A 13,517-nucleotide genomic window follows, 5' to 3' on the forward strand; every position below is an offset into this window, starting at 1 on the left:
GACCCATTCTTGCCCAAAATTGCAGCGGTGAAACTGAGTCACAGCCACAGACCCAAATCAGGCCCATTTTCACCAAATCCCGACCATTTGCACCCAGACTTGGGGACCTTGGTTGAGACTCGGACCCAATAGCTGAGGTTTGGGGCCAAGAGCTGAGATTTGGGGCCAAAGCAGGGCAGGGTTGGGCCAAAGGGTCAGGAGTGGGGTCAGGGGCTGGGGTGTGGGGGAAAGGTCTGGAAAACAGGAACAGATGGGGACACAGGGATTGGGCCATGGTCAAAGTCATAGACAGCAGCAACCCAACTACTATAGGCAGATTTCCCGCAGAAATAAACGGCGGAATCCTCGTCCTTGAGGTTCTTCATGGTCAGCGTCACCGAGCTCTGCCCGTTGTCCCTGGAGATCCTGAACCGGCCCTGCACCGACGACGCGTACCAGGTGGTGCTGCCAGTGTTGATATAGGCGACGTATTCCAGTCCCTGCCCAGGTCTCTGGCGGATCCATTCAAAGTCAGAACTGCCAAAATCGAACCCGGACCCTCGGCAGAGGAGGCGCAGGGACCCCCCGGGGGGCTGGAGGTCTCCCCCGCACTCCAGCAGGGTCATGGCCGCCCGGAGCCCTGCGGGACAAAGGGGAGATGGGGATCAGGGAAAAAATCCATCCAAATGTTGATTCTTGCATGCAGATCCTGGTGTTGGCCCCAAATATTGGCACTTTCTCCTCCTCCCGATCCTGCTGGCCCTCCCAGGGGGCTCGAGGACCCCTTTTGGATCTGGTCACCCCCAGCCGGACCCACACCTGGATCCGGGGCCTCATCCCCATCTCCCCTTTGTCCCACAGGGCTCCGGGCGGCCGTGACCCTGCTGGAGTGCGGGGGGAACCTCCAGCCCCCCGGGGGGTCCCTGAAGTTGCTGTGCCAAACATCTGGGTTCAATTTCACAAAATCTGCAATGTTCTGGATGCGCCAGAGACCCGGGCAGGGGCTGGAATTCGTCGCGGGGATCAACGGTGATGGTTCCACCCCCAGATACGCGCCATCGGTCAAGGGCCGGTTCAGGATCTCCAGGGACAACGGGCAGAGCTCGGTGACGCTGAGCATGAACAACCTCAAGGACGAGGATTCCGGATCCTGTTTCTGTGCCAAAACCGCCTATGATGGTTGGGGTTGGGAGGCTCATGCTGCTGGATCTAATTTTGGTCCCGTCCCCATCCCCGTTCACCTGGTCCTTCCCTCCTGCCCTTGACCCCATTGCTGAAGTCCACGGACCCAAATCTGGACCATTTTTCCCCAAAACTCGACCATTTGCATCCAGGTTTGGGGACATTGGTTCAGCCTTGGAGCCAAGAGCAGAGGTCTGGGGCCAGGAGCTGAGATTTGGGGCAAAAGGTTGAGATTTGGGGCCTGGAGTGGGGATTTGGGGCCAAGAACGAAGATTTGGGGTGTAAGGTTGAGATTTGGGGCCAAGAATGAGGATTTGGGTTGCAGAGTAAGGATTTGGGGTAAAGAATTTTATTTTCTTTTATTTTATTTTATTTTATTTCGTTTTATTATATTATTTTATTTTATTTTATTTTACTTTTTTTATTTTATTATTTTATTTTATTTTTTTTTATTTTATTTTATTTTATTTTAGTATATTCTTTTATTTACTTTAATTAAATTTTTTTATTTAATTATTTTAATTTTTTTATTTTATTATATTTTTATTTTATCTGATTTTATTCTATTTTTCTTTTTATTCCTCTTTTAGTTTAATTTATTTATTTTTTATTTTATTTTACTTTATTTTACCTTATTTTATTTTTTTAAATTTTATTTATTATTTCATTTTTTTTTATTTTATTTTATTTTTCTTTTTATTCCTCTTTTAGTTTAATTTATTTTTTAATTCAATTTTATGTAATTTATTTTATTTTATTTTATTTTATTTTGCTTTATTTTATTTTATTTTATTTTATTATTTTCTTTTCTTTTATTTCATTTTATGTCATTTTAATTTATGATTTTATGTTATTTTTCTTTTTTTATTCTCATTTAAGTTTGATTTAATTTTATTTTTATTTTATTTCCATTTTCTAACTTAATTTTCTATTGCTTTTATTTTTAAATTTAGTTTAAAATTTAATTTCAACCTTATTTTATTTCTATTTGTAATTTTTATTTTGGATTTTCATTTTAAACTCATTTGAACTTATTTAAATTTTAATTACAATTGTGAGTATATTTTCATTTTTTAATTTCATATTAAGTTTATTTTTCTTTTAATTTTCCTGTTCTTTTCCAATTAAATTTCAATTAAATTGAAATTTCAATTAAATTTACATAAAATAATCATTTTATTTTAATGATTATTTTATTTGGAATTTTAATTTTTACTATAATTCACTTTGCATTTATTTTATATTTTTAACATCAACTTTCATTTGCTTTTTTCTCTTCATTTTAACTTTTTATTCTATTTTCAATTCTAATTTTATTTCAAAATTTATTTTAAGTTAATTTTCTTTTCCTTACATCATTTTAATTTTATTTTTTTATTGTGTTTTCAATTTTATCTTAATTTCTAAATGGAATTTCAGCCTCAATTTTACCTTTAAGTTCCTTTTTAATTTATATATTTAATTTTATCTTGTTTAATTTTATTTTACTTTAATTTTAACTTTAATTTCATTTTTATTTCTTTTTATTTTTAATTTATTTTTAATTTTGATTTATTTCACTTTAATTTAAAATTACATGTTTTCTTTATTGATAACTTCAATTTTATTTTAAAATTTATATTTTTATTTCCATTTTAAATTAAATCATATCGTGAATTTTTTTGGAAAGTTTTTTTTTATTTAATTTCTTTTAAAAGTTTCATTTTTATTTTCCTTTTAATTTTTATTTTTATTGAATTTTAATTCTTGCCTATTTTTGAACTTTTAATTCCGATTTTTGTGATTTTCTGTTATTATTGGTTTCCAGGTGAATTTTTTAATTTAAGTACGATTTTAAATTCATTTAGTTTCATTTAACTTAATTTAATTTATTTTAGTTTAATGTAGATTATTTCTATTTTATTTTGTTTTCTTTTTATTGAGTTTATTTTAGTTTCATTTAATTGATTTGAAGTTTTATTTTGCTTTATTTCCTTTTTATTTAACAAAGTTTCAGTAAATTAAATTATTTTAAATTTAAATGAATTTAAATTTAAAGTCAATTTATTGTTTTTTATTTTTTATTTTATTTTATTTTTATTGAGTTTATTTTAGTTTAATTTAATTGATTTGAAGTTTTATTTTGTTTTATTTCATTTCTATTTAACAAAGTTTCAGTAAATATAATTATTTTCAGTGTAAATGAATTTTAATTTAAAGTCAATTTATTTTATTTTATTTTTTTTTATTGAGTTTATTTTCATTTAATTTAATTGATTTGAAGTTTTATTTTGTTTTATTTCCTTTTTATTTAAGGAAGTTTTAGTAAATTAAATTATTTTCAATTTAAATGAATTTTAATTGAAAGTAAATTTATTTTATTTTATTTTTTTTAATTCTATTTTTAGTTAATTACTTCCATCATTAATTTGTTAATTTTGTTTATTGGAGGTTTATTAATGACAATAGTTTTAATTTATATTTTTATTTTTATATTAATATTAATATTAATATTATAATACTAAAACAATAAAATATTATTTTATTTTATATTATTTTTATTTTTTAAATTATATTTTTAATTAATTACTTCCATCAATTATTTGTTAACTTTGTTTATTTGAGGTTTATGAATGACAATATTTTTTATTTATATATTTTTGATAATAATACTAAAAAAAAAAAATCATTTTTTATTTTATTTTATTTTATTTTATTTTATTTTATTTTATATTGTTTTCATTTATTTTATTTTATTTTATTTTATTTTATTTTATTTTATTTTTATTTTTATTGCTTTTATTTCTATTGTTTTTATTTCTTATTTTAATATTTTGCCAGGTTCCTTCCTTTCTAATCTTTATTAACATCGATTAAAGTCAATGACCGTTTATTAATCGCTATTAATTAATATTATTTCAATCAAAAATCAAGAATTCCATTTTCTTCTGGGTTTTCTTCCTTATTTTCGTTTTTTCCCTTTGGGGATCAATGAAAGAAAATGGAATTAAAGGGAATAAAAGAATTGTAATGAAATAAATGGAAAATTGAAAAAAATTCAAAATTTAATAGAAAATTCAGTGAAATAAAATAAAATAATTCAATATAATTAATGTTGCTTTTATTTTATTTTACTTTATTTTATTAAAATCTATTCGTTTATCATTATTTGCATTTTGATTCAATTGAATTTATTAAGATTTATTTTTATTATTTTTATTAATCACAAAAAATTTATTTTTATTTGTTTTTATTCATTAAGGCGTATTCTTTATTCTTATTTCTATGAATGGATTTTGAAAATTTTAAAATTAAAATGAATTTGAATGAAAATTAAAATGAAATCATTAATTTAAATTTTAAAAATTTTGAATTTCAAAGAAACCAAAATTTAATCTAGAATTAATTTGAAATGAAATTAAAATAAATAAAATAAAATAGAATAAAATAGAATAGAATAGAATAAAATCGAACAAAATAAAATAAAATAAAATGAAATAAAAATTAAATTAAACTAAAAGAGGAAAAAAAGAAAAATAAAAGACAGGAAAAAAAAAAACCAATAAAATAAAATAAAATGAAATAAAATAAAATAAAATAAAATAAAATAAAATAAAAAATTAAAATAAAATAGAATAGAATAGAATAAAATCGAACAAAATAAAATAAAATAAAATAAAATAAAATACGATTAAAAAAGAATGGGAGCAAAAGAGTAATCAGAAAAAAACCAATGAAATAAAAATGAAATAAAAGAAATATTATAGGAAATAAGTGGAATTAATAATTTGTATTTTTAAAATAAAAAATTGAATTCAATCGGAAAGAAAGGGCAAGATTAACAATTGAAAAAAGGGAATGAAAATAAATTTATAAAAATAGAAAACGGCAAAAACAGAGGCAGGAAATTGATGCAAATTAAGGAGGAAATGGGGGGAAAAGAGAAATAAAAATCAATTAAAGCAGAGGAATGAAAAACAAATAAAGGAGATTAATTGAAATAAATTGAATTAAATAAAATTAATTCAAGGAACGGATGAAAATCCAGGAATTAAATCCCAAAATTTGATAAAATACAAGAAGAGGAATTTAATTTAATTTAATTTAATTTAATTTAAGTTATTTAGATTTTATTTTTTAATTAAATTTTAATCTTATCAATGATTTCTTATTATAAAAAATGAAAAATAAATTTATAGGAAATTGAATTATTAGAAAATTGATATTGAGAGAAATTAATTTATAACAATATTTAGATTTTTAATAAATAAAAATACAAATTTATATTGGTAGAATTTATTAATTTATGATAATCGGAATAAATAGAATAAATAGGTATATCTTTATTAATTAAAAATTTTATTGATTTTTTTATAAAATGTATCAACTTATATTCATGGAAATTATTGCAATAAATTAATCTGCTTTAGTAATTGAAGAAAATTTTTAATTCAAACATTTATAAATGGATATTAATTTGAAACAATAAAATACATTTATAGGTTTTTATTGATTGAGAAAATTTATAATAATTTATTCATAAAATAAATAATTTTTTTTTAAACGAATAAAACATATTAATAGGCTTTCATTAATTGCAATAATACTTTTATTGGAAAAATTATAAATTCATATTAATTGAAATAAATAATTAGAAAAATTAAAATTTGTCCTAATTGAAAATAAGTTTATATTACTTGAAATTAATTTAATTACACTAAACAAACTCCAATAAACCGAAATAAAACTGCAATTGCATCCAATTAAACTAAACAAACCAAACGCCAAAAAAGGGAATCAAAATAGCCATAAAATCCCAAATCAATTAATTATAATTTAAAAATTAATTAAAATAAACCCAAATCCGCAGTTTCCCGCCTCCTCCTCAACAGCGGCCGCTGATTGGTCGAGAGAAAAGGGCGGCAACCAATCAGCACCGTGCGCGGGAAGAGCGCCCTTGGGGGGGGAAATCTGCCCAGCGACGGCTTCTGATTGGTCCGGAGGCGCCCCGGGGAACCAATCAGAGGCAGGGATCCCCGAGACACGGCCGCGAATTCACTGAGGGCGCCCCCAAACCCCCCGAAAATCGCCCCAAAATCCCTTTTAGGACCCTTAAAATCCCCTCAGAACTCACAAAATCGCCCCAAAATCTCTTCCAGGAGCCCAAAAATGCCCTCAGAGTCCCAAATTCCCCTTAAAAATCTCTTCAGAAATCCCAAAAATTCGCCCAAAATGCTCTCAGAGCTCCAAAAGCCCCTCAGAAATCTGAAATCCCCTAAAATCCCTTCAGAGCCCCCAAATCGCCCAAAAATCCCCTCAGAGACCACCCAAAAAAATCCCCAAATCACTTCAAGGACTCCAAAATCCCCCCAGAAACCTCAAATGACAAAAAAATTCCTTTCAAGACCCCAAAATCCACTCAGAACACCCAAATTTGCCCCAAAATCCCCTCAGAGACCCCAAATCGCCCCAAAATGCCCCCAAAAATTCCCTCAGAGACCCCAAAACCGCCCCAAAATCCCTTCCATGACCCCAAAATCCCAAAATCCCTTTCAGGACCGCCCAAAATCCCACTCAGAACCCACAAAATCCACCCAAAATCCTCCTGGGACCCCCTCAAAATCCCCCAAATCTCCCCAAAATCTTCTGGGCCCCCCCAAAACAATCCCCCAAAATCACCCAAAAACTGCTCGGGACCCCAAATCTGCCTAAAATCCCCCGAAATTCCCCCTGAAGACACCCCAAAACCCTCCTGGGACCCCCTAAAAATCTCCAAATCTCTCCCATAAATCCCAAAACGCTCCAAAAAACCCCAAACGCCCCCCAAAACCCCCTCCCAAATGCCCCCAAAATTCAAAATCCCCCCAATATCCCAAATTTCCCCCCAAATTTCCCCCCCAAAAAATTGGGAAAAATCCCAAATCCGCCCCCAAAATTCGCTAAAATCCCCCCCAAAATCACCAAATTCCCCCAAATTTCCCCCCCAAAAAATTGGGGAAAATCCCAAATCCGCCCCCAAAATTCACTAAAATCCCCCCCAAAATCACCAAATTCCCCCAAATTCCCCCAAAATCCCCCCAAATTCCCCCCGAAAAATCCCAATTGCCCCCCACAATTTGCTAAAATCCCCCCCAAAATCACCAAATTCCCACAAATTTCCCCAAAACCCCCCCAAAATTTCCCCCAGAAAAATCCCAATTCCCCCCCCCCAAAATTCGCTAAAATCCCCCCAAAAATCATCAAATTCCCCCAAATTCCCCCAAAATCCCCCCCAAAATCCCCCCCGAAAAATCCCAAATCCCCTCCTAAAATTCGCTAACCCCCCCCCCAAAATCACCAAATTCCCCCAAATTTCCCCCTAAAATCCCTCCCAAAATTCCCCTCAAAAAATCCCAAATCCCTCCCCAAAATTCACTAAAATCCCCCCCAAAATCACCAAATTCCCCCAAATTTCTCCCCAAAACCCCCCCAAATCCTCCTTGAAAAATCCCAATTCCCCCCCAAAATTCGCTAAAACCCCCCCCAAAATTCCCCCCAAAAAATCCCAAATCCCCCCCAAAATTCGCTAAAATTCCCCCCAAAATCACCAAATTCCCCCAAAATGCCCCAAATCCCCCCAAAACCCGCGAATTTCACCCCAAAATGCCTGGAATCCCCATCAAATCCCCCTTACACATTTCCCTCTATCTCATGTCTGTGTCGTTTGATGTACAGACAACGGCAGCAACACCCAACGAACGGTGACATTTCCAAATCATTCTCACCCCACAATCAGATCTCCCTGAACAACAACACCGTGTCCTTCCATCTTTTTGCATTACCCACCACGTGCAACCGGTTTGCTGAGCAAAAACAACCCCACGAATGGGTTTGTGTGTATTTGAGGCAGGATTGATCCAAACTGTCTTCCCTAAAAAACCTCTGCTATGTACCACTGGTGTGGGATTTCAGCCCCTCAGGACTGAGGTGCAGAGTGACCGAGACCACCCTTGGGGGGCTCGGGGGTCCTGGAATGTCGCCAGAAGTGTCTGGTGGCTGGACTTTGATCCTGCACGGGAGACGACGCCTGTGTGAGGACGGGAGGATTTCACCGGGGTAAATGGTGAAGGGATGAGTTAATTAGAGTGTAAAACACAGGGTTTAGGATTTCGGTACAGGGGGGTCTGGAGAAGTAAGATGGAGGAATTGGGGCGTGTCCTGTCCTTCTTCTTCTTCTTCTTCTTCTTGGCCTCCATCTTCTGTGGTGGCGGTGGCACTTTGGGATTGGTTCTTGCTAAAAGTGCACCGGTCAATAAGGGTGAAAGGTATTGGAAAGAATAGGTAAATATTGTATACGTAATTTTGAGTGTAAAGATAAGTGACCGCCCCGGGGGCTCGCAGTGTGCACCTGTATGAGGATGGGAGGATTTCACGGGGATAAATGGTGAAGGGATAAGTTAATTAGAGTAGTGTGCACCTGTATGAGGATGGGAGGATTTCACGGGGATAAATGGTGAAGGGATAAGTTAATTAGAGTAGTGTGCACCTGTATGAGAATGGGAGGATTTGAGTAATTTTGAGTATAAAGATATGTGACCGTCCCGGGGGCTCGCAGTGTGCACGTGGCTGGCTTGCTGTGCGGACCTCTGTCGGGCAGAGAGAAAAATCTTTTAGATAAACAACCAATAAACACTGAAGTCCGAGAAAGACCTGAAGCCTCTTCTCGTCCTTTGAAGCACGGGCTGCCCAAGGCCATCTCTGAGACTTTCCAGGCCATAAAACAGCCGAGGAAGGGACAACTGGGACTTTGTCTCCTTCTATTACATTCAGGGAATCAGACTGGGCAGGACCTGCTCGGTTGGTGGAACCTCGGGTGTTGACTAACCAGGTGGCTTTTGCCAAATGCTGCTCCCAATTTTTGAAAGATCCCCCACCCAAAGCTTTCAGCCGGGTTTTTAGCAGTCCGTTGTACCTCTCCACTTTGCCTGCAGCTGGTGCATGGTAGGGAATACGGTACACTGTCGAAGGAATATTTTTCATTTGTGGAGACAGGGCGTGGAATGGTGTACCAGCTAAACCACAGGGCGGACCCTGTTATTTGGGAAAATTGTCATTGTTCCACCCTAATGTGTCCTTACTAATGCAACTGAGTCAAAATTCACACAGGAAGAGACGTAGCATACATGACTTGGACTACAGCCAGATAGGAGATCCACAGTTTTGGGGTACATTCAGACAAGTAGTAGTTTCAACTGTCTTGCCAGGAGGATCTGCCAATAAGGCTATGAATTTAGCAAAGCAATTAGGGTGCTGGACAAGAAATGAGCTAAACAAGACATCCCAAATTCTGGACATGTTAACTGCAGATGTGCAGAGTGTTAACCATACTGTTTTACAAAATAGAGCTGCTGTAGATTTTTTGCTCTTAGCACATGGGCATGGATGTGAAGAGTTTGAGGGAATGTGTCGCATGAATTTGATCATTCGGTGTGCATTCACACTAAGATAAAAGAACTGCAACAGGGACTTCACCATCTTAAAGAAGAAGAAGGTTTAGGAATTGACAAATGGCTTAAAAGCTTAGGGCTTGGACCATGGCTAAGGAACATTGTGACATATGCTATCGGCTTACTGGGTGTGATCTTAATGTTTTTGCTTATTTTACCTTGTGTCTTTAATTATATTCAAAGCATGGTTAGCCGTATGATAGCAAAAACCTGGCAAACTAATCTCCTTGCTCAAGAAGAAAACGGGGGAAATGTGGAGAGGTTGGTTAATAGCTGGTTAAGTGAGAAAGGCCATCCTGACATAATGCCGCTGGTTAAGCTTGAAAGGGAGGTCAGCAGTCTCTGATTCAGTGACTGCTGACAGGCAAGAATGCCGGATGACCTTGCTGCAACATGAGGAAAGGGAGGTGAGATTAGTCCTGAATATCTGCAGAATGTAACAAAAGAATAAGCACAAGAATGCAGAAGTAGGTGTAGTTGCTGATATGTAACTAACCAATCCTGAGCTCAACTTTTGCAATATGTATGAAGCTTATTAAGAACTGTATTTAACCCGCCGTATTCCATCAATAAATTGGATTTGGATGAACCAATTGGTGTCTGGGTCTCCTTCCTCCGACATCTCTGGTAGAGATTGGGGACCAAACAACCAGAGTGAAGGTTTGGGGATGGGCTCCGGGCAGCCGTGAAGGTGCTGGAGCGCGGGGGGGACCTCCAGCCCCCTGGGGGGTCCCTGCGCCTCCTCTGCCTAGGGGCCAGGTTCAGTTTTGGCAGTTATGAGATGAACTGGGTCCGCCAGAGACCAAGGCAGAGGCTGGAATGGGTCGCGGGGATCACCAACAATGCTGGTGGGACCGAGTACGCGCCATCGGTCAAGGGCCGGGTCACGATCTCCAGGGACAACAGGCAGAGCTCGGTGATGCTGACCATGAACAACCTCAAGGACGAGGATTCCGCCACCTATTTCTGTGCCAAATCTTACGGCACTGGTAGCCCTGCTGCTGCTGCTGCCTATACTGACCATGCCGGTGGTGGCATCACCATTTCAGAGCCCCTCCTCTTCCCAAATCTCAGACCCTTCCTCCAAATCTCAGCCCTTGACCCCATTCTTGACCCTTTGTCCCAGATCTCCCCCATTTCCAACACCACCAACCACAGAGCCGAAACCCGCGAACTGGTTCTGCCCCAAATCCAAATAAGTTGGCACCAGAAATCGCCTGAATCTGCCCCAAATCCCTACTTGTGCTCCCTGCAGCAGCAGCCACTGACAAGAATCCTCAACCTTTGTCCCCAAATTGAGACCCTGGGCCCAAAACCCAACCCTTTGAGCAAAATTTGGGAACAAAGAGGAGATTTGGGGTCAGGAGTTGTGGTTTGGGGTCAGCAGGTGAGAATTGGGGCCGAGGCAGAGCAAGGTTGGGATCAATGGCCAAGGGCTGGATGTGCGCAGGGGGTTTGGGGGAAGGGTCTGGGGAACGGGGACAGGAGGGGGAAACGGGGATGGGGGTGGGGACACCATGGGAATCGTCACTATGAACAGCACTTTCAGGGTAATTATTAGCAGCACACTTGGCGCAGAAAAAAACGGTGGAACCCTCGTCCGTGAGGTTGTTCATGGTCAGCGTCACCGAGCTCTGCCCGTTGTCCCTGGAGATCGTGAACCGGCCCCTGACCGACGGCGCGTAGAAGGTGTAGGCACTATTGTAGTAGATGCCTGCGATGTATTCCAAAGCCTGCCCGGGTCTCTGGTGGATCCAGTTCATTCCATAATCCCCAAAACTGAACCCGGACCCTCGGCAGAGGAGGTGAAGGTAGCCCCCAGGGGGCTGGATGTGCCCCCGCACTCCAGCAGGGTCACGGCCGCCCGGAGCCCTGCGGGAAAAAGGGGAGATGGGGATGGGGCGCCTGATTGAGCAAGCAGGGGAGAAGGGGCGTGGCTTGTGGAAAAAAGGGGTGGGGCCCACATAGAAGCAGCAGCAGGATCCCCAGGGCCAGGAGCCGGAGGGAGCTCGAGGCCGTGGCCGGGATGTGCCCGGGTTGGGGCCCCGGGGGGAATTGGGGGTCGTTAACAGTGTATTAACTGTGTAATCAATGCAGAATGCTCAGGATGAGGTTTCTAATTAATTAAAGAATTGATTGGAGTTTATTGCAGTTTTCAGGCATGTTGAGATATGGAAAACTCTGGTGGGGTTTTGGGGCTAAACAAGGGGAGTTATGAGAGAAATTGGTGAAGGTTTGGGGATGGGCTCCGGGCGGCCGTGACCCTGCTGGAGTGCGGGGGGGACCTCCAGCCCCCCAGGGGGTCCCTGTGCCTCCTCTGCCGAGGGTCCGGGTTCGATTTTGGCAGTTTTGGGATGGGCTGGATCCGCCAGAGACCTTGGCAGGGGCTGCATTGGTTGCAAGTATCTCCAGAGGTGGCAGCCCCTACTACGCACCATTGGTCAAGGGCCGATTCACGATCTCCAGGGATAACGGGCAGAGCTCGGTGACGCTGACCATGAACAACCTCAAGGACGAGGATTCCGGATCCTATTTCTGCGCCAAACGTGCTTATGCTGATAATTGGAGTCCTGGTGCTTCTGCTAAAGGCCCCCATGTTGGATCCCTCCCCATCTCAGTGTCCCCTCCTGTCCCCAATTCCCTGACCATTCCCCCAAATCTCAGCACTTGATCCATTCTTGACCCTTTGTCCCAGATCTCCCCCATTTCCACCACCACCAACCACAGAGCCAAACCCCCTGATTAGGTCTGTCCCAAACCCAACTGCTTTGGCCCCCAAAGTCGCCCGATTTTGCCCCAAATCTCCACTTGTGCTCCCTGCAGCAGCAGCGGCTGAAAAGAATCCTCAAACTTTGTCCCCAAATCGGGACCCTGGGCCTCAAACCCCGACCTTCCGAGCAAAGTTTTTGGGCACAAAGAGGAGATTTGGGGTCAGGAGTTGTGGTTTGGGGTGAGCAGGTGAGAATTGGGGCCGAGGCAGAGCAAGGTTGGGATCAATGGTCAAGGGCTGGGTGTGGGCAGGGGGTTTGGGGGAAGGGTCTGGGGAACGGGGACAGGATGGGATATGGAGATGAGGGCACAACCATCATCATGACCCCAATTAGTAGCAGCACCACCATCACCAGTACCAGCAGATTTTCCGCAAAAATAAATGGTGCAATCCTCGTCCTTGAGGTTGTTCATGGTCAGTGTCACCGAGCTCTGCCCGTTGTCCCTGGAGATCCTGAACCAGCCCTTGAAGGATGGATTGTAGTAGGCGTTGCCACTGCTGGTGATCCCTGTGAGCCACTCCAGAGTCTGCCTGGGTCCCTGGCGAAACCAACTGAATCCAAAACTCCCGAAACGCAACCCGGACCCTCGGCAGAGGAGGTGCAGGGACCCCCCGGGGGGCTGGAGGTCTCCCCTCCACTCCAGCAGGGTCACGGCTGCCCGGAGCCCTGCGGGACAAAGTGGAGTTGGGGATGGGGCGATGCAAAACTCAGGCTGAGGTGTCCAATTAATTAATGGGTTGATTGGGGCTCATTGCAGGGTTTAAGGAACTTTTCAATACAGGAAAGCTCTGCTAGAAATTTGAGGCAAGAAAAAAGGTTTCTGGGGCAAAACCAGTGAAGGTTTGGGGATGGGGGAGCGGCCGTGACCCTGCTGGAGTGCGGGGGGCACCTCCAGCCCCCCGGGGAGTCCCTGCGCCTCCTCTGCCGAGGGTCCAGGTTCAGTTTTGGGAATTTTGGGATGGGCTGGTATCGGCAGAGACCAGGTTAGGGGCTGGAGTGGCTCGCGAGTATCCACAGCAGTGGCAGCACCGACTACGCACCATCAGTGCAGGGTCGGTTCAGGATCTCCAGGGACAACGGGCAGAGCCCGGTGACGCTGACCATGAACAACCTCAAGGAC

General features: G+C 40.1%; 1 gene segment (V, D, J or C); it reads right to left on the reverse strand.

The window, feature by feature from the left end:
• Positions 1-206: 206 nt before the first annotated feature.
• Positions 207-593, reverse strand: LOC128946185 (immunoglobulin heavy variable 3-48-like; the record flags this gene model as incomplete). The annotated part of the segment is given in 1 exon segment: positions 207-593. A coding segment is annotated over 1 exon segment (387 nt), but the record flags the coding sequence as incomplete, so codon positions are not given.
• Positions 594-13,517: the final 12,924 nt, after the last annotated feature.

Source organism: Melozone crissalis, unplaced genomic scaffold (assembly GCF_028551555.1).
Source record: "Melozone crissalis strain CALT ecotype California unplaced genomic scaffold, PUWL_Pcris_2 ptg000077l_1, whole genome shotgun sequence".
Taxonomy (NCBI): domain Eukaryota; kingdom Metazoa; phylum Chordata; class Aves; order Passeriformes; family Passerellidae; genus Melozone; species Melozone crissalis.